This window comes from Drosophila guanche, unplaced genomic scaffold (genome assembly GCF_900245975.1).
Source record: "Drosophila guanche unplaced genomic scaffold, DGUA_6, whole genome shotgun sequence".
Lineage (NCBI taxonomy): Eukaryota > Metazoa > Arthropoda > Insecta > Diptera > Drosophilidae > Drosophila > Drosophila guanche.
In genome coordinates, this window is record NW_022995752.1 from 2,974,970 (window position 1) to 3,000,495 (window position 25,526).

The window sequence follows — 25,526 nt, forward strand, 5'->3', positions numbered from 1 at the left end:
CCGCTTGCCTGCCTGCTTATCATTGCCTTGGAATTTTCTCATTTCGAGCGATTCGAAGAATTTGTGTGGATTTTGGTTATTGATTTCCAAATGCCAAGGAGTCTGTCTGCAGTGCAGCGTCAGGACGGGTCTTGGCCTAAGGAAGGATGTGTGTGGATGGATGGATGGATGTGTGAATTTGAGCTTTTAATTAGTTGCTAATTTGCTTGAGGGAACCATTGAGGAGTTGCTGAAATGTGAAATAAATTAAAGTCTGAAGCGAAAGAGAACAAAGGGATTCAAGAATCTAAGCAGCTAATGTCAAAAAATTTAAGGTGCGGTTTTGACTGGGAATAAGCTACAAAAAATGTTATGAGCAAGAACTGAAGTAAATGTTGTTCGATATCTAGGGATATATTGGGTAGATGATTAGTGAGAAATTAAATGTAATTATTGTTTTATATCTCATACATAGTGTGGAATACCTCAGGATCTATTAGACCTAAGACGCAAGTTTTTGGTATTTAGGTAACCCAAAAAATACAAAGTATTAAGGATTAATGAGCCACTACAAATCGAAGAAGCATGAGCAAACTATTTATAGAAGAGAAATATCATAAAAATAACAAATTTCTAAGCATTTCTTGGGTTAAAAGTTAGTTAGAAGAACCGATTTCATTTAATTTCAATGATATCTCAGGATCTATTGCTCTTAGCACCGAAATATTGGGTATTTGGGTTACCAAAATCATAACAAACGCAAATCCCAAACTTAAAATGATAAGTGAGCAACTTTAATTCGGAAATACTCCCAATTATATGGCTTCACCATAAACTGTAAATAGCTCAATTCATGTGTGGCTTTCACCTGTGCCTTATCCATACAGATCCACTCACAGATATTCTTTATTTTATATGGTTTTTTTATGTATAATTCCTTTTGCCTGGCGGTTAATTAAAAAAGGGGCTTGGCCCCACAGCGGTTCGTTTCCCAGAGAGAAAGAGAGAGAGCAACATACAGACAGATGCCTACGTTGATTTATTGCATTTTGGGGAGCTTTAAAATGTGAAAATAAATCAAATGAAATGAAATTTATATATAAAATAAAAATGTCATACGAGTCGAGAGCTAACGTTAAAGTTAACGTTGACTTTAGCCACACGTAATCGCTCAAGTGTGTGTGTGTGTATGTTTGGGGACATGCCACAGACCGATTCGTTCAACTCTTTAGCGCCATTAACAAAAGCTTTTCCTTGTCTACCCTTGGCTCCCTTTCCATTGGTTTCGGCTTTTGGTTCCGTTTGCCTTTTCATTTGGCGTCGTCTTTCGTTGACCACATTTAATCCTTTGGAGCTGAAGGAGCGCCACGCCACGCCACGTCACGATGGTAGGGCGGGGCATTGGATTGCCCAACACAAAAGAAGGGAAAACGCATTGCATTTTGCGATAAATTCGCATTAAATGAGTGGGTGGGTGGATGGGGCAAAAGTGACCACCTACAATGCGTTGTGCATCGTGCATCGTGCATCGAGCATTGAGCTGCCTGCCGTAGCAGCAATTCAGAAATTCTCCTGCACTTGGCACACAAACACAAAGATGGTCGAGAAAAATCGAATCGGATCGAAACGAAACGAAGAATGTCAATAAAGGATAGGGACTGGACGGACCTTGTGCATCTCCAGCAGCACAGGACTCCTCCTTCCATTGCCTCCTTTTAATGGTGCTGTGTGCGTGTTCGTCCTGTGACAATGAGCGTCACTTTTGCCTGTTTGTTGTCTTCATTTTTGCTGAAGGAACAAAAGGACGTGAAGTGATAGGACACACTGCAGGGAGGGAGCATGCTCATAATGCCCCTTCATGATATTTACAGTGCTTAAAGGTTGTAGGAATTATGTTGCAATTTCTGCACTGAAATTGGAGATTTCTGGAGCAGTTTTTATGCGAAATCAATACCCAGAACTAGCCCTATTACTGCAAGAAGGCTTCAAATATTCGAACTGCGAAAAGGATGCATAAATCCCATCATTTAAGACCCACTGTTTAAATCCTTTACTGGCAGAGGCAGAGGTCACTGATAAGACAGCAGACTGTCCTGCCAGTCTCCGCCTTCAGCCTCTCTACTCTGCAATTGACAACTTCAATGTGAACAATATTATTTTGCATTTATATTTAAGAGTTTTATTATCGTTTTGTTGGGAGGTTTAAGAGTGTAGAAGAAGTGCAAAAGAAGCTGCCAAGAAGTGAAGTAAAAGTAGTCGAAAAATGAAGCAGGAAGCAGAAGCGAAAGGCATACGGGTACGAAGAGTATTGTTGAGGCATCACATTTCCCAATACGATATATATTTTTTTGGGGGTATCTGCAGTGTCTGTCTGTTCTGTCTGTCTGCCTGCCACTGTGGGTGCCCCTGTGGGTGCCTCTGTGGGTGCCTCTGTGGATGCCTCGCTGTGCCAGGGAGTTCACTTTTGAGTGGCGAGGGGTCGGGGTGTATCGATATCTCTTGGTGTTTCGATTGCATTGCACATTGAAGTTTTGCGGCTTTTGGCGTCTTCTCCTCTTGGCCAACACACACACACAGCAGCGGCTGCCGCATCTTGTTGCACGAGTGCCGACAGCGAGTACGAGTATATCATTGGTAAATACAGACTCTTCCCTCCCCCGCTACTCTGCCCCCCACTTTCGGTTTATTTGACTTTTGTTGCATATTACGTAAATCGAGTGTTCAATGCACTTGGCTGTTGCACCCACCGCCGACAGCGATATTCAATGGATTGAACACACACACACGCACACAGATTCAGACTGAGAGTGGCGGTGCCCCCGTCCGCCACTTCTTTGATATCTACTGTGGGAGGCTACTGTGGGCGGTGGCGGCGTTTCCATTGTGGCGAGAATAAATAAGTGCAACGCTCTGTTTGACACTTGCAGCAGCTGTCAGCGTGGCGGCACCCCATGATTGATCGTACCGATAGTGTGCCTCGAGGTAGTGGCAGTGCCTCCTCCTCCTCTTGGGGCCAGTTACTGGAAGACGGCAAAAGAAATGATGTTGTCAAGTATGGCTAATGGTGAGGGGTAACACTATTAACCATGGTCATAACAAATGGCACAATCCGAAGGGGCAGTAGTTTCTGCATTTTGGGAGTTGTTATGGGAATGTCATAATTTTTAAGGGAGGAAAATGTGTGGTAGGGGGATTAAAGGAAGGGAAAGTTATTGGTGAATGTTTTAGTTGGGTGTATTTATGGGAATTTTATAATGAGGGAGCGACATTTGAAAGCTCTATAAATGGTATAAACAAGAGTCATAACTATTGATTGCTCTAATTAAATACATAGACGTAGACATACGCAGGTTCCTGCTGACAAGAGAGCACTAAGAAAGGTGAAAATTGGCTTAAATAATATATTTTAATATAAGATATACAAAATTTTGCAGGAAAATGGCTTATAGAATCCTTTTTTGAGTTTTAGCTAAAGAATAACATTTAAATTGTCCAGAAACATATGTGGAATTGGTTTTACAATAAGCAAAAGAACCGAGAAACATTTTATGTTCCCTTTTCTATTTGTTTTGAGGAAAACTTTGTAATAACTTTTCGCCGATATAAAATAGATGGATTGCAACTTTTTGGCAATTAATTCTTTGTGTTAGTAGTAAAAGCTACTAAAAGATACAAAATATATTATTAAATTTAAGCTAGAAAATTTGAGATAAAACACATTAAAAAATGCCGTAAATATTCCCTTTCAATGATCTGATCACCAATTAGTACATTAACCAGGAAAAATCTCTACCAGAATCACAGTTCTCCGTTCAATTTTGACTTTTTAACAAACTGAAAATCATCCACAGCAAAAACTGTGCAGCGGAAAGAAACTTTCCAATTTCCAGACCACAAAAAGTTAATGTGGCAAATGACAGAATGTATCTGTATCTATCAGTGGAGCGAATGGAAAGATAAATGCACAGCGATAACAAGCTGCAGCTTTTCTTTTTCTCTTTCCCTTGTCTGCTGTAAAGAAAATTAATTTAAATTTATTATCTCAATTTGTAATGGAAAATGAAGGAAATTGAGAAGCCGAAGAAAGAGGATTACTTTCGCCAAAAATGAATGTTGACAGCAGCAGCAGCAGAGAATGAGAGTATCTTGCAGATACTTGTGACGTGGCATTGAACTTGAACTTTTATCTATCGAAAATACTTGCGAGTTTTTCAATTGTTTGCCCAAAAAGTTGCCCATTCGATGTTCCATCTAAGATATTACAAAGTTTCGCAGATGTATAAGTTTTCCGGGGGAGCTTTTAAACTTTAACCTCTTTTTTGTCAACTCGTTAGATACTGCAACGCATTTGTAGAGGAAGTATCTGTGAAGTTTGCTGGCCAAATTGAGTGCACACAGCCGTTGGGAAGCGGGGAGTAGAGGAACGGGGGCCAGCAGACGTTTGTCATTTGTCTGCCTGTCATGTCAGTTGTCAAGTTTGATTTTTACCCAACAATTGCTCTGGCTCTTCTACGATTTTACAAATATATTGCATATATATATCGAAATTGTACATAAGTTTATAAGGATGTATGTATGTTTGCACATATGTCTATATATTTTTTAAATTGTTACATGACAACTGGGACGGACACACACAAAAAACGAGACAAATTTGTGCAGCTTTTTCGGCAGCGAAACGCTTGTTGACAATTTTTCATATGCTTCTTGCCACTAAAAGAAGAGTCTTCTTGTGCTTGTGATTGTGTGTGTGTGGGTTGAGTGGTTAGTTGTGTTGCATGTCAACGCAGGGAAACAGATTTTTGGGTCATGAATGTACTAGTTTTTGTTTTTGGGGTTATTCCGGAGATTTCTTGAGGTTTTTGGGATGTTTTTAGGGGGGGAATTGAGTGGAAATTAAGATATAAAAAATGCTTTTACTCATAACTCACAATTCATTTAATAAAATATTTAAAAAATGAGCCAAAAAAGAGACTTTGAATGAACCTCTTCGATAAATCTACTCTTGGATTTCTTCTTCGATTTCCCAGCATTTTGGTCTCTTACTTGACCGTTCCGTTAGCCTTTCCCTTTGCTACCCAATTAGATTTGTTCTTAAGATTAACCAATCAATTTCCATAGCGTTCCATTTCTAGTCCTAAGCGTTTACCATTTCCTATCGCAAGCTTAGAGAGCACGCAAAGATCGCGCTGTGTGTGACCCGTGTCATTCATCATTTCCATTTTCCATTGGGTGTAGACAAATGGTAGGACAGGGTGCAGGGTTCTGAGTTGATGTCTCAGCGCACACTTTATCTGGTTTTTAGGAGATCTTCCCCAAGACGCGTGTGCGTGAAGCATGTAAAAAAACGAAACCGTTCAGGAAAATTAGTCATAAAAAACGCATTTGTGTACGCTAGAATTTTGGTATCTCATTGGGGGAAACGAATGACAGAATCACGACTTTGATGGCGCCTAAAAAGAAGTTTAAGTCGCGGATAAAATATCGCCTTTAAATAACATTTTATTGATGGATTAAGTACCGGCAAAAGAAGCTTAGTCAGCTCGAGGATTTCCATTTATATTGGGCGCACTTATCTAGCTCCCCCCCACCCCAACAAACGATGAATCATTCCCCTAAATACCTTTGAATATACGAATTTTTCCTGCATTTATTTCATTTCCAATTCGTTTCTCTTTCGTGGCAGTACGACAACGTTAATTCGTGCCTCCATGTGCTGCGCGGACAGTCCGTTGGTGGATTGGACAACATCACAACGAATGACATTTGTGCCGGCCGCTTAAAGGCTGTCCTTGCACTGTTCTTTGCTCTGAGCCGCTTCAAGCAGCAGGCCAAGCAAACCAAATCGATTGGCGTCGGTTGTGGTGGCAGCAGCAACAACAGTGGAGCTGGCAGTGGCACCTCCAATACGGCACTGTCTGGTGGTTCAGTACTGGGCATTGGCTTGGGCGGAAGTCTGAGAGCTCCAGGATCAGCGGGCACACTGCTACACGATAAGAATCAACAGGAGCAGCAGAAGCAACAACTGCAACAACAGCAGCAGCAGCAAACACCTCAACAATTGGCTCAATCTTTGGAAAACGGGAATGAAATGGTGAATCGGTGAGTGCAAAGCAATTTTCAATAATTTATTTCATTGAATTTGGTGGGTGTTTTACATTTAGGTCTTGCATAAATACAAATTAAAATTGAATTTATTTTCTGAAACGGCTCTACAGCGCCACTGTCGCTTTTCTTTGGAACTATTGCGTTCTCCACTAAAAATTGCATGCACTGTGGCGCCACCTGGCGCCTTATTGTTGCAAAATGCGCAAAAATGTGGCGTGCTAAACGGGTTTTAATGGAACTACACGAGTTTCATGGCTACCAGCTCATGTCAGACATGAATAATTTCCTGTTAACGAAAAGTATGTTAGCCAACAGCCGAACAGTATGTTAATGAGAACCACTGTAAATGATAACAGCTTTTAGACCTGATGTTGTTATTTGTACACCTTGTTCAAGTTAATCATAAGAAAAACTAAAAATTCGTACGATCATTTCGACTCTAATAACGTTTTGGGGGGGTATTGCTCAGACGTCTAAGAAAAACTCTAAGCTTTCCCAGGCTCTTATTTAATTTTTTAGAATTATGTATGTTTTTTATTTTCCCAAGTTAGTCTCATATGATTTCTCCTGTAGCTCTGAGGTGCACCTATTTCTGTGACTACAAGCACATGTTGAACAAATCCCTGATTAACTCCACATAATGCCAGTTGACTCACAAAGTAAAACTCCACGGAAAATGGAGTCAACCCCCGAAAAAAGGGCATCTGCCACCCTTTTGTTCTTTACATCATTATTTAAAACTCTGAGCGAGCGCTTGTCAAATCGATCCAAAGAAACACCAGCTGCCTGCTCATGCACCACTCCCAAGGATATGCCATATCCAATGTCAGAGATTTTCTATGAATTTTGCTTAGACGCGCCAGAAGATTTCCGGCTACGATTCGTTCGTTTTTTCGTCTTTCCGTTTGCGCTTTTTCCCCCCACAAAAAAAAGGGAAATTCCTGGCAAGTTTAATATGATTTATTGGTTTGTTTGCCGGAAATTACAGGCAATTCTCCGACTCTTTTCCTCACTCACACCTACTGCAACAGATGTCATCATCATCTACGCAAAAATGTAAAAGAAAATTTCAGAGGGGGAAAGCAAATAAAAATTGGCATACTACAAAGTTAAAGTGAGGAAAAATCTCGGCTGCCTTCGAAGGGGAGAACGGAAAGTGCTTGAGTTTCTTTTGAGAAATTCAAAAACCTTGAAGACGGCCCAAAATTAGAAAACTTTATTTGCCAGGCAGAGCAAATGTCTGGAGGGTTTTTCTGGTCTGTGTGTGTTTGCAAGCAACCCCGAGGGAAATCCTTGGAGCTGCAGACAGGAAGCGGAAGCTTTTGTGTGGCTCATGCCTTCTGCCCATCCCGCTCTCCTTTATGTTGCCGGGGAAGCCCCGTCGACGTCGTTTAACTCGTGTTCATGGCGGCAGTCTTTCCCTCTCTCTTTCCCTCTGCAATCTTTTGGATATCTTTCGTTGGATACTTACCTCCCCATGCCACTTCGCTGTATCTGTTTCCATGGCAATGTGTTGATGACTTTCACTGACTATGAAATTTAAATGCGTAACGGAAATGTTTTTATCATTTGCAAGAGGAACAAAAACACTGAGAGGGAAATGTGCAGCACAGGCAAGGGGCTAAGGAAGGGTAAGCTTGCAGAAAATATGTGAAATGAGGAATTTTTTAGTGGATTTTCTTGGAATACTCCTTTTGTTAGCCACTAAGGGACAGGAAAGGACCCTAAAACCATAGAAATTAATATTAAGGTTAATACTTCTTGAAATTCCATGATTTTCCCTATCTTTCAAAGAGTATAAAACTCAAATAATCCTTAAATAAATCCCCAATAAGCCTTTAGGAAGGCATTCCTTCTACTCGCTCAGTGTTTATTTCCCTCATTTAAGTACCCCCTTTGTGACCCCAGTGCAACGGGCGCTATGGACATTTTTGGTCGAGCAGACGCATAAATAACACGGGATTTTTACAACCGTCCTTGGGCCTACTTCATGGTAGGGCAGACATGCAGACCACGGCCATGCAATTCCAAGTTCATTTAAAGTTGCGCCATTAAACTTTCACTAGGGGAAAGCAGACCAGGACTACAGCAGGGGAGGACTACAGCACGAGGGTACACCATTGCCTACACCACACCGAACTGAGCCTCTCCTCTCCACTCCTCTCCAGAGGGCGCATGGTTTATATTGTCTGCGGTCTGGCGACCTAGACCTAGCCATCGTCAGGGGTGGGCTAGGAACCCCTCGCGAGAATGTCGCCAAAAGCAACCCCCAAATGGGGCAGGGCGCAGATTTTTCCTCAATGCAATATTCAAAAGCATTTTAAACGACAAAAGCAGCTGCTACTTGGATTTCCTCACCAATTTAATGGCAATTCGCAAGTTGAATTCGTTTAAAGTCGAGATTCGTTTTCGTCTCGAGGCTGAGGCAGCAACAACAACCTGCTACATGTTGCACTGACGCACATAATTAAAGGAAAAGAAAATATTTTACAGGGCAGCAGCTGATGACGATGCCAGAGATGCCATTTATAACTCTGCAAATTGCTTCAGCAGACACATTGCCACCAGTATTTGCTGCAATATGTTGCCTGCTCCCCCGAAAATGTATTTATAACCCAAGTGGAAAGCTTAGCCTGCCCTTACCCTTCTTCCTTCGAAGGGGCATGGCACATTCCCATGCAACAGACTGTTTGTGGGGGCCAGTCACCCACCCCTTTGGTTTTGGGGGTTGGCCAAATCCTGCGTCTACGTGCGTATGTTCCTTGGGGGTTTCCTCTCTCTAATTTGACTGCATTTATGCGTGACCATGAAGCAGGAGAAACAGCAGGAACAAATCCCAGCCATGAACTGTGGCTAAAACTCTTACACTGGAAGTTACACTGGAAGAATTTCAAGGGAGTTACAAAGGTGTCACAGAATCAGAGCGACTTACAAGCTTTTATAGGAAGAATCTTGATTGGTAGATAAAGGACCCGAAGATGCCTTCTTTAGGTAGATCTTCAAAGAGAGTAGGAATCATAGAATCTTTGGACTTATAATGGGCAATACATAAGAGGCAAACCGTATGGAAAATGATTCTTCTTAAACCGCGGCTTGCTGTCTTGGACTAGAGAGATTGCAGAGGGACTTCGTACATATATTGGATATAAGGAAGAGATTCTTACAGGGTAGAAAACCAGACAAAGAGTACCCATTAGATGTCCCTTTTTCTAGAGACATCTGCTTTTAATTCAAAGTAAATCTCCCAGCATACTAGATGAATGCCCACATAAACCCCTCAGTGTAACTCCAATATCCATTAAAATGCAATCCCCCGTTAAATCTATGGCTACTCTGCCACACAATCCACTCCCATACACCACTCTTCCACAATTGACAAGTTGTCAAGTCCTTGCTGGCCAATACGCTTCTGCATGCATCGTTTGTCCTTAACTCCTCTTGGCTTTCGGTTCGTTTCAGCCTTTATTCCGGCTTAACTTTTGTTGTCCTGCGGGCTGCTTGGTTTTTTCCACATGGTCTGTCATTTGTGTGTGTCTGTCCTCTGGTGTGTGTTGTGTGTTGAATTTATAATTCCATTTGTGGTTTTAATTTGCTAAATGTGAAATTAATTTTATTCAATTTCGTTTTGGGCCCTGCAGATATTTCCGTTTAAATTTAGATTCAAATTGAAGGGGAAATACAGGAAGATTGAGGATTGAAGGGCAGGACAGTCAAAGCATTTGAAAGAGTTGCCTCAGGGGCTGGTAAGTAAGAGCTGTAGAGTTGCCAAGTGTCTAAAGGAGCGACTGCTTTGATGGCTCCTTTGGGAGTGGAATTTTCTGCACTGACTCAGAATATGTTTAAGAAATTATTTACTACAAGGCTAAAGCTTTGAGAATCTGCGATGCTGCGAAATAGAGTTGCCAGATACCCTTAAAAATCCTTTGGCAGTCTGGCAGCTCTGTCCGCAGGCAACCCTGCTCTCTGCTGAACATTTCATGAAAACAAAGCAGTCCTGTACATTATCTGTCATCTGGATTTACTTTGCTTTACGTGTGTGTCTCAGTTCTAGTTGGGTCGGCTTTGAAATAGGTTCGTTCTCTAGCAGCAGGAGACAAAATAATTTTTTTCTTTCCAAAACCCAAAAAAAAGATCAATTAACATTAATCGCGTAACCGGGGAGAAACAAAAACATTATCATTTCAAAATTTCGTTTTGATATTCGGCACAACCCAAGAAAACGGTAAATGCAAAATGAAAAATTAAACTAAATTATTACCCCAAAATAATTGTAAAAAATTCGCAGACTGCAGCATGTCGGACGAGGAGGTGGTGGCACTGGTGATTGACAATGGTTCGGGCATGTGCAAGGCTGGTTTCGCTGGCGACGATGCCCCACGTGCCGTGTTCCCATCGATAGTTGGTCGTCCGCGCCATCAGGGCGTAATGGTGGGCATGGGACAGAAGGACTCTTATGTTGGCGATGAGGCACAGAGCAAGCGTGGCATACTCACACTCAAGTATCCCATTGAGCATGGCATCGTGACCAATTGGGATGACATGGAGAAGATTTGGCATCACACGTTCTACAATGAGCTGCGTGTGGCACCCGAGGAGCATCCCGTGCTGCTCACAGAAGCTCCCTTGAACCCGAAAGCTAATCGCGAGAAGATGACCCAAATTATGTTTGAAACATTCAACACTCCAGCCATGTATGTGGCCATACAGGCAGTGCTGTCGCTGTATGCCTCCGGACGCACCACTGGCATCGTGCTGGACTCTGGGGATGGTGTGTCCCATACCGTGCCCATCTACGAGGGCTATGCCCTACCCCATGCCATCCTGCGTTTGGATCTGGCTGGACGTGATCTCACCGAATACCTCATGAAGATCCTGACCGAACGGGGCTACTCGTTCACGACCACCGCAGAGCGTGAAATAGTGCGCGACATTAAGGAGAAACTTTGCTACATTGCGCTGGACTTTGAGCAGGAGCTGGCCACGGCTGCCTCCAGTTCATCGCTGGAGAAATCTTACGAACTGCCCGATGGACAGGTGATTACCATTGGCAACGAGCGTTTCCGCTGTGCCGAGACGCTCTATCAGCCCTCGTTCCTGGGCATGGAGGCGTGCGGTGTACACGAGACGACCTACAACTCAATCATGAAGTGCGATGTGGACATACGCAAGGATCTGTATGGGAATATTGTGCTGTCTGGTGGCACCACCATGTATCCTGGCATAGCTGATCGCATGCAAAAGGAGATTACTGCACTGGCTCCATCGACAATGAAAATTAAGATCATTTCACCGCCCGAGCGCAAATATTCCGTGTGGATTGGTGGCTCCATATTGGCATCGCTCTCCACCTTTCAGCAGATGTGGATCTCAAAGCTGGAGTACGATGAATCTGGGCCATCCATAGTGCATCGCAAGTGCTTCTAAAAATATGCAAAACTACATCAAAAATCTACACTTTAAACACTTGACACATGGATAGACCTTTTACATTTGACACACATCAAATCATGATTCAATTTCGGCATAACGTTACACACACCAGAGACATGTACAAAAATAAATTGAAATAATAAATACGATTGTTGGGGTAAATATTTAGAGATATTCTTAGAAATAGATTTTATTTTGCTGCGGGTTTAAATCCTGTTCAGAGAGCCACAAGCTAATGTCTCTGGTGGCACGAAAATTGCCACAATTGTACAAATGTTCGTTCTCCAAGCGTAATAGATTCCACAGAAAACGTAGAAAAATCTCACAAAGTGCACCAAAAGTCTTGCAATTGTAGGGTGTTACGTAGGTCTCAATCACCAAAAACAGTTCGAGCAGCCAAAAGGAGCGCAGGAGGAGCTCAGCAATGATGATGAAGTAGTAAAGGCTCTGCAAGGGAAAATAAAATGCAGATGTTGAGGTGTTTGAAGAGCTCTGTTCTGTGTAAAATATCTCCATTACCTTTCTATAAATAAGCTTCTCGCGCAGACAATTGTGTTGCGCATGGAATAAGCCAAAATCATTGCGCAAATCCCAAAACGATTGATAAATAGTGCAGCAAAGGGCACTCAAAATGTAGCCATAGGTCCAGGGATTATGAAAAAGACTCTGATACTTGGCTAAGGAGAAGCTTATGGATTTTCAATATGTTTAAAATATATTTTTAAATATTCATTTACCATTTGTTTCCATTTGTATGGTGGAAAAGACAACCGTTACTATGGACAGACTATACTTGAGTGCATTTAAGCCATACCAATAGGATTTGGAAGTGCCTTCCATATATCTTCTGAAACATTGACACATGCGTAGCCAGGCGGGAAGTACTCGCAGTATTGCCACACCATAATCAGGCTCAAACTCGAAAGGATTACCCACTTCCCCATAGTAACGAATGACGAATCGACACAGCATATAATGATCCACCAGGCAAAGGGTCAGCGAAGTGATTTGTTCAGACAACCAAAAGTCTGCAAAGGTCACGTAGAGAAAAGGACCAGCCAGAATTCGGATCAAACGCGAAAGCAGCCACATTCTCGCAGAATATTCCAAAATAGGAAAGGGATTTAGAACAACAGCAATTACAACTCCCAGGAAGATCAATGGAAAGTAAAAAGGCTTCTCCACCTGTAGCATATCATGATGCAGAAATGCCAATGCGCAGAGCATCCAACCATAAGCCAAAGTGCTGGCAATTTGCAGCACAGCTGTGGATGTCAAGTAATGTCTGGGATTTAGCTCAAAAATCAAAACATAATTGATGCCAGCACGTTGCCAAATAAAGAGGTTAGCACCCACCAAAAAGTAATAGCAAATTAAGAGAAAGGGTCCACGATAGAGATGAACAAAAAGCACACGAAATGTGTCATCCAAGTCCAAGAAAATGTCTGCGAAAATATAGAAAAATAGTTCAATATTCCAGCAAGGTGTAGGCCTCCTACCCACATGATATGCCCGCCAGCAAAGCTGCCACCAAAAACAAACCCAAAAAGAGACCAGCAAAGAAAACTCTAAAAGGATTTTGTGGCTGACCCAAAGGTGGAACTCTCAACCTTGTCATGGCCTTGGAACGATCTCCTTGGGTCAAGTACTGCGTGAATAGCTCCTCCACTTCTTCAATGATATTTTTTAAATCTTTCTTGTACGTAAATGGCGACCGCTCCACCACAGTTTTGTACCACATTTGACCCTCCGAGGAGCTGAAATTTTTGTCATACTTCTTGCAAATCTTACGAAACGCTGTTTGATTGAGAGTTTGATAATTTTGCAGCAGAATTAAACTCAAGTAGAACTCGCTGTAGGCATTGCGCAGCTGTCGTATGGTTTGTGGCTGCTGTTGTGGGAACATGGTTGGATAACGCATATGGAATTGCCTAATACCACTTCCAGCAGCACCACCCACTTCGCGAGACTCCACCAGAGTGGCTTTGAAGGACTCCTGCTTGCGGTGGGATGCTGCGAGTTTTTCTTTAAAGAAAAGTTGAACTTTTACCATCTCGGTGGCGCAGGCGGTAAAAAATTCGTACTTGACTTCCTCGTAGTATTCATGGATCAAAATCAAAGGATAATCGTGGCTATCTGGGGCTTCATCGACGCCCATTTTGATTTTTTCTTTGAGCAGCTAAAAAAGAAAAAATGTTTAGCATGAGATGTGCCGCGGGGTCCTTCGCTTTCTACCTCATAATTAACGTATTGCTCGCGCCACTCATTGACCAAAAGACGCTCCAAAGTCTGACCAAATTTCATAAGAAAAGATTTTTATTTACTGCATGGAAAACTCAAAGAATGACAACATTTTAAAAGTATTTTTTATCAAGCTTGGCACGTGCTTGATCTTTGGTTTGTACCTGTGATGACGGTCTGCCGGAAGAACGCTGATCCGATTCATCCATCATGCGCTCGAGTAGCAGTTCCTCCGTGGGATTTAGTGTGGTTAGGAATATGTCACGTGTGGCACGGAATTTTCCACAATTATTCAAGTGTTCGTTTTCCAAACGCAACAAATTCCACACAAAGCGTCTCGTAATTTCGCAAAAGATAATCAGGGATTTGCAATTGTAAATGTTCAAGACATCAAAATAGATGAAAACTATTTCCAGAATCCAAACGAAACGAAGTAGCGAGTTTTCTACGATGGCAAAATAATAAAACCACTGCGGAAACATTTAGGAGAATTGAAGAAGGAAAATGAAAGACAGGAAAACTCGTGGAAGTCGCAGTTCCTACCTTCGGATAGACCAAATTCTCACGCAAAAATAAGTTCTCCCATTTCCAAATCTTGAACAAACCAAAGTCTTTCACCAGATCCCAAAACAAACAGTAAACACTCGTTAAAAGGGCTGTAAAAAGGTACAGCCAGGTCCAGGGATTCTCAAACATGTAATTATAATTGGCTAAAGGGAAAATAGAGGTTTAAAAAAGTACAATTTACAGGAAAACCACTCACAATTTGTCTCCATTTGTATGGTGGAAAAGATGACAACCAAAATCGAAAGACTATACTTGACGGCATTCATCAGATATTGCTTGGACTTGGAGCCGCTGTCCCTGTAGCGTCTGAGGCATTGGGCAAAGCGGAACCAAGCCGGCAGGCAGCGTATCAGCGCCACGCCATAGTCGGGCTCAAAGCCGTAGCTATTCTCCTCCTTGTTGTAGTAACGAATGTAGAAACGAAATAAATAATAATGATCCACAAAGCACTGGACCATTGAAGTCATTTGATCGCCCATCCAAAAGTCGGCAAAACCCACGTAGAAAAATGGAGCAGCCATAACCCTGCCACAGAGTTTCATCAACCAAATGCGAAAGGGATAATTTAAGAGTCGAATGGGATTGAGAATCATCACGGCTATGACTGTTATGTAGATCAAGGGTAGAATGTAGTATTCCTTGATGCCAAATTCATCGCTGTACAAGTAAGCCAGTACAACGATGGTGAGGAGATAGCCACAGAAACTGGCTATCTCCAGGCCTCCCAGGAAGCCCATATGATTGCGATGTTCCAGCTCAAAGATGAGCACATGATTGATGCCAACTTTTTGCCAAATGCCGACATTTAAGGACAAATAAATGCCATAAACAATGAGCATCAAGGGGCCACGTAAGAGGCTGACAAACATGAATTTAAAGTCGGGCTTCAAGTCCAAAGTAAACCCTGAAAAAAAAGAGAAGGAAAATATTGTCAAATAAGGCAACTTCTAGGGTCGCTCTTCGCACACTCACATGATATCACACTCATGACTGTGCCCACGATAAATAGCCCTAAAAATAAACCCGATAAGAACACACGCGTCGGGGAAGTCTTTTCGCCCAATGGCGGCACCCTGAGCTTTGCCATGGCCTTGGATCTATCGCCATTTGTCAGATATGCCGTATAGAGATCCTCCACGGCTTTTAACATTGTCACCAGCTCCGTGGGCTTGGCATATTCGGCATTCAGAGCGTGTCCTTTGAACCAGTACATGCCTGCGTTGGACTTGATGTACTTGTCATACTTTTTGCATATCTTACGGAAGGCCGTGTGATTGAGTGTCTGATAATTCTGAAGCATAATCAAACTCAAGTAGAACTCCGAGCTGGCTAAACGCAGTTTACGCTGCGACAGTGGCTTGCGATGCTCCTCATCCTCCAAGTGCATTTTGCTCTTGGCATGCCCCAGGGGATCACGATGACGATCGGACACCAAAAACTGGTACTTGAGTGTGGCCAGCTTGCGGCGTGACTCGGATACCTTTTGCTGGAAGAACTCATTGACGCGATTCAGCTCCTCCAGGCAGGTGGAGAAAAATACAGTCTCAAAGTCCTTGTAATAAAGTTCCAGCTCCAATTTGGAGACTGCCTTGGGATCTGGTGCATTGTCTGTGGCGCGGCGTATCATTGCCTTGAGATCCTTAAATGGAAATATTGTGTTTGATGGGGGGAAATGGATGGGAATGAATGTAAAATTCTTCTTACCGCATAGTTCATGTACTGCTGACGCCATTCGGTGGTCAAAAGGCTCTCAAATGTTTTCCCAAACTTCATGGTGTGGCTCTAAAAATGTTTAGATTTTTGTAAACTATTTCCTGTGAATAATTCTAGTTGGGATATAAAGTTTTGATAGCAAATGAAAAGTATTACCGGGAAGTTGTAGCTGTCAGAAAATAGTTATATGTGCTGCTATGAAAGACTCGTCAAACCACTGAAAAATAGAGAGTTTTCTCCCTGTAATGTTTTCCTTTTTAAGGCTGCCTTTACAGACAGTCTTTCCTAGTCATTCCCCTTATTTTAGGGCTACTTTTCGTCATCAAATGCCTGCCTCAATTATCATCATTACTCACTGGCACTGCTTACGCCCATATTTTCTATAAATCAAACAAAAATTGGCTGTGGCACTCGCCCCTGGAAAATCCCCCACAAACGATGGTTCATCCCTTTTGCACAAAATCTCGCTCCAGTGAGTTGCGTCTCTAAAGCTCTCATCCTGAAAATGTGAGGCTTTCTAAAGGCTGCTAAACTCTACAGGATGAGCTCTCTTTCCTACCTTTCTTCTCTGAAGGATGAGCCACTGTTTGCCATTGTACCGGCGGACAGACGCACAAATTTTGACATGCGTTTCCCTTTCTCCATGTTCTGGCCACCATTTGACATTTTTCGTTCTTTGTTTTGCAACGAACGCTGTCCGCAAAAACTCGACAGAGTCTGCCACCCACCTCTACCTCTGGCTGTGTCCTGTTGCAGGCTTTAATATATTCCTGTTCTTCCTTCTTTTTTCCCCCCGTCAGTTTTCCGCTTGCGTTTCAAGTGGACATCATTTTGAAGTCGACTGCTTTGCAGTGTATTATTAAAAAATCACTCGGAGGGTTGTTTCGCTGTGGGACCAACTCTTTAAGCTTTCGGTGGCGCCTCAAATCAACACCCACAGCTCGATTCGTTGTAACCGACGCCCCAGCCATTAGTCATAAGAAAAGAAAATTGGGGAGCAGCAAAAATGTCGTCTACAGGCATTCGATGGATGGAGGAGCAAACCAAACCCCTGGATATCCTCACCCACCTCAATCGTCATCATCAAAGCAGGCATTCAAACTGCCAGCCAGGCAGCCCTGCCCCTCTCTCTCTCTCTCGTTGTGTCTGCCCTACAATGTGAAAAATGTGAAACAATTGCAACGATGATTACTTTTTCCAACAGTTTTCCCACATCCCTCAAACAGGAGGGTTCTCCCCCTCTAGCAACAGTTTTCCTCCTGCTGTTGTTGTTGTTTGGTCGTAAAGGAAAATTGAATTGCCAGGCGGTGGGTGAGGGGCGTTCCATGAAGTTTGTCTTGCCCTCAAGGGACTCTTTTTGCCAATCCCCCTGCCACTGGCAAAGGGAGAACCGCAAATGAGAGACAGATGAAAAACAGGTGAAGCCCATAATTATATGCTAAATACTTGGAGTAATTAACTCCCTGGGGAAAACATTAACTATTTGAAGTACTTGATTAACGTCGATGGCAGATGCTGAAGCAGCGCTCTATAAATTCTGGAAGCCAGCTAATAGGAGATAAAAATTCTCCAACTAAAGCGGAAAGTGGAAAGCAAAAAGTGGCAACATGTGCAAAAGATTCCCCTAAAATTCCACCCACCCAATTCTTCCATCAGTCAGTCAGTCAGTCAGTCAGCTTGTCAAAGTCTCCTTTAAGCAGAGAAAAACGAAAACTTAGCTGCCATGTCAGCAATGTTAGCTTTATATTTTACGGGATAGCCTGTAAATGTATGGAGATTTGAAGGGTAGATTAGGCCCAGGAAATCAAGGTGTACTTTGGATTATGGAAACATGATTTAAATGTGGGCAAAGAGATTACTCTGTGGAGTGTTTTTACTATTTTTCATAGAGATACATATATACATTTTATTTTTTTTAGATCATGACTTTTTTATAACATTTTTAAAATAATTTTAAACGATTTTTAAAGGTAATGTCTTACAGTTGTTTCAATATCTGTAACTGCAAATTTGTATTCCCCTTTTCGTTGAGGAACTTTTTGAAGGTAAAGTCTAAAGTCTTTGAAGAAAAATCTTAAGAAATTTCATCCTAAATATTTCCTTACGAATTTCTTACTTATCAGCATTATTTTAGGATCTTAATATATTTGATGTATTTTTAAATTCTCTATCTTTTCCCATATTAAGTACTGGGTATTACCATGCTCCAAATACTCGACTTTCCTTTTCCCTAATGTCCGTTTTTTGTGCGGTTTCTGCACGCTGGACAACAATAACCAGCAGGCAAATAAAAATATTTGCATAGACAAACCGTTGAACAATTGAAGAGACGACGGAAAGTGAACACTGCTGTTGCTGCGGATGGGAGGACACTCGTCCTGTGGTTGGGCGCAGAGTCTAGGGGATCCGAGAGGATATATAAAATGAAAAGTAAACATTGCAATGTCCGCCGTTTTTTTTCGCTTTGCCATTGAAATGATAAAGTGCCAGGGCCATTCCGCTGCAGGAGGAGTTGGACTTCCCCAATGAAAGGACTCCCCATCAGAAATAGAAGTTGGACTGGACTTGGCTACTGAACTAGGAGCAGAAGAGGGCACTGGACTTCCTCTCTGAACACGAAGGGCAATAAAATGCATGCTTAGTGTTTTTGCAACATGACGGGGGGACTGGCCTTAATGGCATTTGTATGGGGCTCCACATTGGTGGGTGGAACTTGCAGTCTGGAGTTCCCATCTGCCAGCTGGCATCCCGCATATTCGTATGTTTTGTGTGCCAACTCGAGCGAAAGCCTTTTCATGGTTTTTGGATTTGTCTAAACAAAGATTTATTGGTTCTAGTTTTACTTTTTGTGTTTTATTTGGGAAGGGGAAAAGACTGTTTCAGATTGTTTATTCTTTTCGCTTTTAACTGATTGTTGTGAGAGAAAGCGGCAGAGAGAAAGTGTTTGGGGAACGGTAATGGAAGTTGTGTTCTTTGTTGTCACTTTGTTAGTTAAAAGTTAGTAAAAGGGGGGAAATATCAGTTAACTGTCCCATAACTAAGGATAAACTTTATCGAAAAGTTTAGAAAATATCTGCAAATATTTGTAATTTATGATCTTAAAATTAACATAAATTCCCATAAATCTCTGGCTATAATCCATCACATTCTGTTGTGATTTAATTTAATTTAATCTCCCATGAATCACTTTAATTAACATTAACATGCTAAGGCGCCACTCAATCACATTTCATATCATTCAAAACATCTGTCTCTATAGTCGTGACATTAACATGAACACTAATTACACTCCAAACAAAAAACAACAACAACATCTTATCCATAATATCATTTGTAAAAGTTGTTTTTGGGTAACATAGTTCAAACTAGACTTTGCACCTATTTCCCATTTAATCGCTCCACTAGCAACTTTCATTGCCGCCCACTAGAAAAGAAAATCCACAATCCTAGACACACCCAAACTCTAATGCCAACACTTTCAATCCGCAACTCGTTTCGGCCCGGCCATTCAATCATTTTGGCAATTTGGCAATGAATTCGGGGCGATACATCGCACATGCTGGTAATTGCAATCATCTTTCGACACGCTGCACAACATGGCTATACCGTGCATTGCCAATAAACTTTAGGTTCAACTTAAAAAAACAAAAAAACGATTTTTAAGAGCTTTTGGCAGGCAGAAGTTTTTATTCCCTTACTGGAGACATTTCATCGATGGGAGCTTAGTGCTCAACCGAGGTGCTCTGCCGCATAACGCCTGTCACTTTGTATATTTATTCCTTTTGGATGAAATCCTTAATCCATTTCCAGTGCTTCATTTAATATTAATATTCTCCGACCATAATATTCATACCCTCTTCAAAGTAAAGAGTATCAAACTACGCATGAAACTACGACTTAAACTACATTGGAACAAGTCGGGTTGTGGAGTCTCGGAGTGTGCCTGATCGGCTTAGTGTCAAAACGAGTTTTCCCCCCAATTGAAATTAAGCTCAATGATTAAACAATTTTACTCAACTACTTTGAACCATCGGATCGCTCGTATTACTCGTATCTTTTCTTTTCCCTCTACTTTGCGACATTTTATGAGACACGAAACTATTTGTGATAATTGCTTACTTTGTTAAATTGCTGTGCGATTTGTTTGCCAGACAATAACTTTGTCCCCACAGCCCCCTGACTTTAATTGGTCTTGTTTGTAGTTGTCTTGACCCCACTAGGAGGAGCCGGGCGCTTGGCTTGGATCCAACTGTTGAGAGATAAATATTTATACATTAAATTCACTAAGGAAACAGTTTTTTATGCCTTTAATCCTTCAAGCAAATGGATTTTAACTGGTAAATATTTTCCAATGGATATTTGAGCAAAAATATTGAGTAAATTAATTTCTTGAGTGGATTTTCGAATGAGAGAGTAATTGATTCAATTTAGCATCCAAAAAATTCGAATTTTTAGGGTAAAGTAAAGACGACAGGGTACAAAATCTTCTGTAGTCTGTTCTTTCTTCTCAGCAACATTCCTTTTCCAGCAACATGCGGCAGCAACACACGCAAAAATGAGTAAATCATGGTAAATTAGAAATTGGGGTAGATTTCTTACCCTGAATTTAATGTGCGGCTGGACGGTTGTTCATGCCTCATGTTGTAAAACACGATTTCGAGCAGCATGCTGCAGCAACATTCAAGCCCGCATTCATTTTTGTAAATCACAAAAATTCGAAAAAAGTATGAAGCAGCGTCCACCAGGGTGACCCATTCATATTTTATTATATACTCTATAGGATATTCTGACTAAGAAATTGAGTTCATTGCATATATACGATACAGCGGTATATAATGGTATATTAAATTAATTTGTAATGTATATTCAATAATATAGGGAATCCAAACTTCCATACGCATGTATTTCAAATATCCTTCGTGAAGTTATTTTCTTCTCCATAAAGATTTTTCTCTCCCTTTTGCAACATTGAGTCTTTATTCCACCCTCACTGACTTATTTTCCCGTTGGCAACATAATTTGTATGGGCCAGCAACATGCTGCGAAAAGTGAGAAATATGCTGCGTGAGAAACATGCTGCGAAAAGTGAGCAGCACTGTTCCCCAACATTTGGCACAAAGCAGTAAAACGCGCGCGCGTTTTACCGGCGATTTTTTGTTTGTTTTCATCGGGAAATACGTAAAAGACGCGTAAATAAATGGCGGCAAACCTAAAACGTGTGTGAAAAGAATGATTAACGAGTGGAAACATCATCAAAAAAATATGGATTGATGAGAATTGTCCAAATTTTGGATTAATAAGAAATGACCAAAGAAAAATTGGATTTATAAAAAATCTTGATTGAAAATTTTGATTGACGAGCAATAATTATACGAAAGTGCCAACAAATAATAAGTGAATGTGCCAAGTGATAACAGATATTTTTGAAGAATTTACTTGAAATATAAAGTCTAAAAGTTTGTGCCCCAATTTGTTGCATACTTAATGGTCTTTAAAGTTCTGATCGTAATCATCACTGTGGTTACGGTACCCGTAATTTCTGGGTATAATTAACGCCTTATCGCATTGCACACAAATTAAAAAGGCTTAAAGGCAGACGCGGTCCGGACCCAGGGCCCAAACTGTGTTCAAAAAAACCAGACAACGTATTCTCCATGGAAAACGATCCTAGAGATAAAAGTCGTGTGTTATTTATAGTATGCCCATCTACAAAAAAAACCTGCATTCATGCCGGCGTTTGGGGACCCAAAGTTTTTGTTTGAATGAAACAAGTTGACTGAAAGTTCTGGCTGCTACATTGTTTGAAATGAGAATTTTCTTAATTTGTGTGGTTAGTGAAAGTGTGGGAGAAAGTGGATGTACATGATGAATTTTTAAAGATTAAATTATAATTTTTGCATTAAATTTTTTGCCATTTTTAAGGGATTTACATATGTAAATTTTGCCATACATTTTACTTGATTTATATTTATTTTTTATGAGTTTTGGGGAGAACTCTGGATAATGCATAGTTTTGCAGTTTTGCCATTTATGCAGTATTTTCCCATGTAAATTATGCGAAGCCTTACCACGTTGATATTTATGTGCCCATACATACATTTCTTTTATATTTCCCTTAAATTGTCTCCTTAATTCGCCCCTCTAGACATCTTTACAATCTCTAATCGAAATCATTCATCCCAAAAACCATTCTCATTTCGTGGTCAAAGTTGAACGAACCGATAAAAATCTATAGAAATTTCACAGACTATCATATCGGAAGCTGAAGTCTTTTCTATCTATATCAGCCACTTCCTCTGCCCCATTGCAACCCCCGTTTACCACCTTTCCGAGTCACTGCTTTGAAAGTTCTAACAATTTAAAGAAAATGAGAGTTTGCTAGAGAGTTTGGACCCCCCTCCCGCCAAACGGTAGGTAATTAGTGGCAGACAATGGGATAGACAACCAATCCAGAGCCAAAGAGACGATGTACGGGGTGCTAATCTTCATTGTCATCGGTGCAGATGCTGCTGAAGGCACAGAGTTGGTGCTTAACCGGTTTTTATGTATTTTGTTGTTGTTCGAGGCGCGTGTCTTCAATTAATCACCGCTACGAATCGGTTTGGGGCCCTCTTCAGAGCTTCTTGAAGCGTATTCGCTTGCCTTTGCCTAATTTAATTTTATTCAAGTGGCAGCTGAGACCAAAAGGATTATGCTTCCTTGAAAGGAGAGAACACTAGGCACTGAAGCTAATTATGGTTCAGCCACAAGTTGTGCAAACACATTCCCCAAAGTACGTTCGCAGAAAGAGTCTGACTTGGGGGCTCTTTTTCAATTGAATTTCATCTCCTGCCTGCCTGCTGGTACTGTCATTGACATCTGACAAACTGACAAGCGGGTAACAGGCGCTGTCAAAATCCTGTTCTACTCTGCCTCTAGGGGGGGCATTGAACCCACCACTGGAATCGAACTCTAAATCAAAATCAAAACCAAATCCAAAAGCCCCCGTCACAGTCAACACACTGAAGGAAATCTGAGATATCAGAAAGCAAGCTGTCAAATTATCAAACAGAAGCCGAGACGAGACGAGGCCTGGGGATGGAAAGGGGTTTGGTATAAATAATGTAAAATCAATTGCAGAGGGGGAGGGCTAGGGATACACTCCCTCGTCGAAGAGGTAGCTCTCACAACATTGACTAATGATAGGGGCCCACTGTGCTGCCGCAAGCGTGTGAATGATCTCTGAGGGAGGAATGAATTATCGGAGGTAGCACACAGACAGGGCAGATATACAGACAGAGGGAGCAATATTTATTATTAGTTTGATGGAGTTGATGGCCGCGTTGCTCTAATGATTTAATTATGATAATGCAAAGAGCCAAAGGGGGTAGGATTCATAGGGGAATATTTAGGGGAAGGGCATGGTATTCCAATGGGTTATGCATGATAATTATAGAAAATAACAACTAAATGGCCTTGGAATTCGACAAACGAATTGGGAAATAATTTTGAGAGTATTACTGAAACAACCATCAAGAAAATTATTAGAATTATTATTAATAAATTTAATTAAATAGTGTTTTTAATTTAATTATATGAAAACCAATTTTAAATTTTTATGCGCTTAAAATAAATTTGATGCAGAGCAAGCTTTCCGTTTTATTCCGCAAACACTTTCAAATTCTGTTAACTTACAAAAGCAAAACCTTTCAATGCAATTATTTATTATTTATGGCTTACACAAAACCCCGTAAAATGTTGACTACTAAAGAGTCGCGTATACCCTGTCTCAATTTATATTAACATTACGTGTATTTGTATACAATCCATCATTTTGCAATGTCTCTGTTTTTCCATTTCCATTCTAATTTTATGCAAATTGCTTGACAACATTTTTGTGCACAAAACTCTGTATATAGGCATGAAGTTGGGCAACACGAGTTGCATGCCCCAACAGACCAGACCATATATTGTTGTTACAGAGACCACCCATGCAGTTGATTTGCCGTCTTTTTTTTTTTTAAAAAAATATTATGGAAAGTATTGATTATCTTGATGCGTTTCTTGTCGCCTTGTCAATTGGTTGCATATCAAGATTCCCCGAGATAGAGCTCACGGAAATGTCAATTGAAAACATCAAAAGACACGCAACCATTCTGAATTATGAAGGGGGCATATTTATTCATATCTCTGATTTATATGCAAGATGTAGGCCGCCGCCGACGCCGTGCCTATCCCATTGATATGTCTTAAGCTGGGCGGCCCTTTTGCCTTTCCAGCAATTAATTGCTTGACTTGGCAACGGACTCGGAAAAGGGGGTAAAATAAAATGCTCGAGGAAAAACAAATGTAATTTTGAAAGCGAGAAAAACATTTATAAGTCGTGGCAGTCTTGCTAAGCATTTGCCCTGCTTAGCTTACACCTTCCCCTGCTCCTCCCACCCACTGCTCCACCTTTCCTGCATTCAATGCAAAACGGCGTGACAAATTGTTGATTTGCTCTGACATACATTTAAAAGAGAAGAAAAATGCTTTTGTCTTTGGGGTTGTCCCTTAGTAAAATACCCTCTAACCGTGCGATGGCGTATGCATTCTACAAGAAGTCATGTAAATTGTGTTGGCTGGAAAGAGAATATCAAAGTAGAGAGCATGCAATTGTGTGGAGAGCCAAAGCTTGCGTTTGCATTCTACCTGCTTGCATACGCATATACCTGAGAGAGCGTAAATTGCGTGACTTTCTCTTGGTTTTACGCTCACTCACGAGTGCGCTCAATGGATATATAAATAGAACCTTATCTCGATTGAAGATCAGTTGTTGTGCGCATTTGTCAACATTAAAGCATAGTTTTGGCCCAAATTTAAGCCTAAATTAGTTGATCAGATCAGAGATCAGATCAGAGCTTTCTTTGTTAACTATTTGTTTTTAAGAAGTGCGTGTTTTAAGTGACGTAAGTTTGTTATTGACGCTTAACGTTATACATATTTAGCCAACAAATATGAATACACTTTATACCCAAACCTGTGTCTCAGCAACATTTGAAATCTGATGAGTATTTTCTAGTCTCTACAACCCATCCTTTTACACTTATTTGTCTCTTAGGCTTTTGTTTTTTCCATTCGTTTTTCCACTTTGTATATTTAAGCGGAAGCTAAAAGTCTCTTTTCAACTTGATTTCTGCTCCATAAACTTGTCTATTTTCGTTTGGGTCCCCCAATGCTGCTCGCTGGAGCGCGAAAGAAGGCAATCCCCTCATCTGTCCCTCTATACAAGCATCACCCCACTCCCTGCTCATGCTTTTCCCTTCGTATATGTGGAGGTTTTTAAACAACAACAAAATTTGGAGCAGCACGTGCATTTGCACGTTTTGAATTTGTTTCTCTCTCTCTGTGCCCTGCTCGGGCGGAGCGGGGGCTGCCTTGTCTTTATGCCTCAGCTCAGCCTTTTGTTTATATTTAGATGGAAGTACTTTTTTATATGCCAGCTTCAAGATGGGGATTGAGGCTAGAAC

The 25,526-nt window shown here is 41.2% G+C and overlaps 3 protein-coding genes across 11 annotated transcripts in view; 2 read left to right on the top strand and 1 right to left on the bottom strand.

Annotated features, from left to right (window-relative positions):
* LOC117587869 (protein sickie) overlaps positions 1-25,526 on the top strand; it is a 195,544-nt gene that overhangs the window by 96,546 nt on the left and 73,472 nt on the right. For all 9 annotated transcript variants that reach the window (XM_034278842.1, XM_034278844.1, XM_034278836.1 and 6 more), the window contains one exon: positions 5,666-6,081. In XM_034278842.1, coding sequence (XP_034134733.1) covers positions 5,666-6,081 — 416 coding nt within the window. The remainder of the gene's footprint in view (positions 1-5,665; positions 6,082-25,526) is intronic.
* Positions 10,235-11,516, top strand: LOC117587872 (actin-42A-like). Its single transcript, XM_034278850.1, has 2 exons — positions 10,235-10,309; positions 10,373-11,516. The coding sequence occupies exon 2, from the start codon at positions 10,381-10,383 to the stop codon at positions 11,509-11,511; it is 1,131 nt and encodes a 376-aa protein (XP_034134741.1). The 5' UTR covers positions 10,235-10,309; positions 10,373-10,380; the 3' UTR covers positions 11,512-11,516.
* LOC117587871 (xenotropic and polytropic retrovirus receptor 1 homolog) lies at positions 13,850-16,146 on the bottom strand. Its single transcript, XM_034278849.1, has 5 exons — positions 16,030-16,146; positions 15,298-15,964; positions 14,522-15,229; positions 14,302-14,468; positions 13,850-14,228 (listed from the first exon to the last, which is right to left on the bottom strand). The coding sequence occupies exons 1-5, from the start codon at positions 16,096-16,098 to the stop codon at positions 13,872-13,874; spliced, it is 1,968 nt and encodes a 655-aa protein (XP_034134740.1). The 5' UTR covers positions 16,099-16,146; the 3' UTR covers positions 13,850-13,871.

What these genes read in the sequence shown, in the direction of transcription:
- LOC117587872 (XM_034278850.1), top strand. Translation starts at nt 10,381, where the DNA reads ATGTCGGACGAGGAGGTGGTGGCACTGGTGATTGACAATGGTTCGGGC.
- LOC117587871 (XM_034278849.1), bottom strand. Translation starts at nt 16,098, where the DNA reads ATGAAGTTTGGGAAAACATTTGAGAGCCTTTTGACCACCGAATGGCGT. An exon ending in AGCAGTACATGAACTATGCG is followed by an intron (nt 15,965 to 16,029) that starts GTAAGAAGAATT and finishes TTTCCATTTAAG; the next exon opens with GATCTCAAGGCAATGATACG. An exon ending in AGAATTTGGTCTATCCGAAG is followed by an intron (nt 14,229 to 14,301) that starts GTAGGAACTGCG and finishes ATGTTTCCGCAG; the next exon opens with TGGTTTTATTATTTTGCCAT.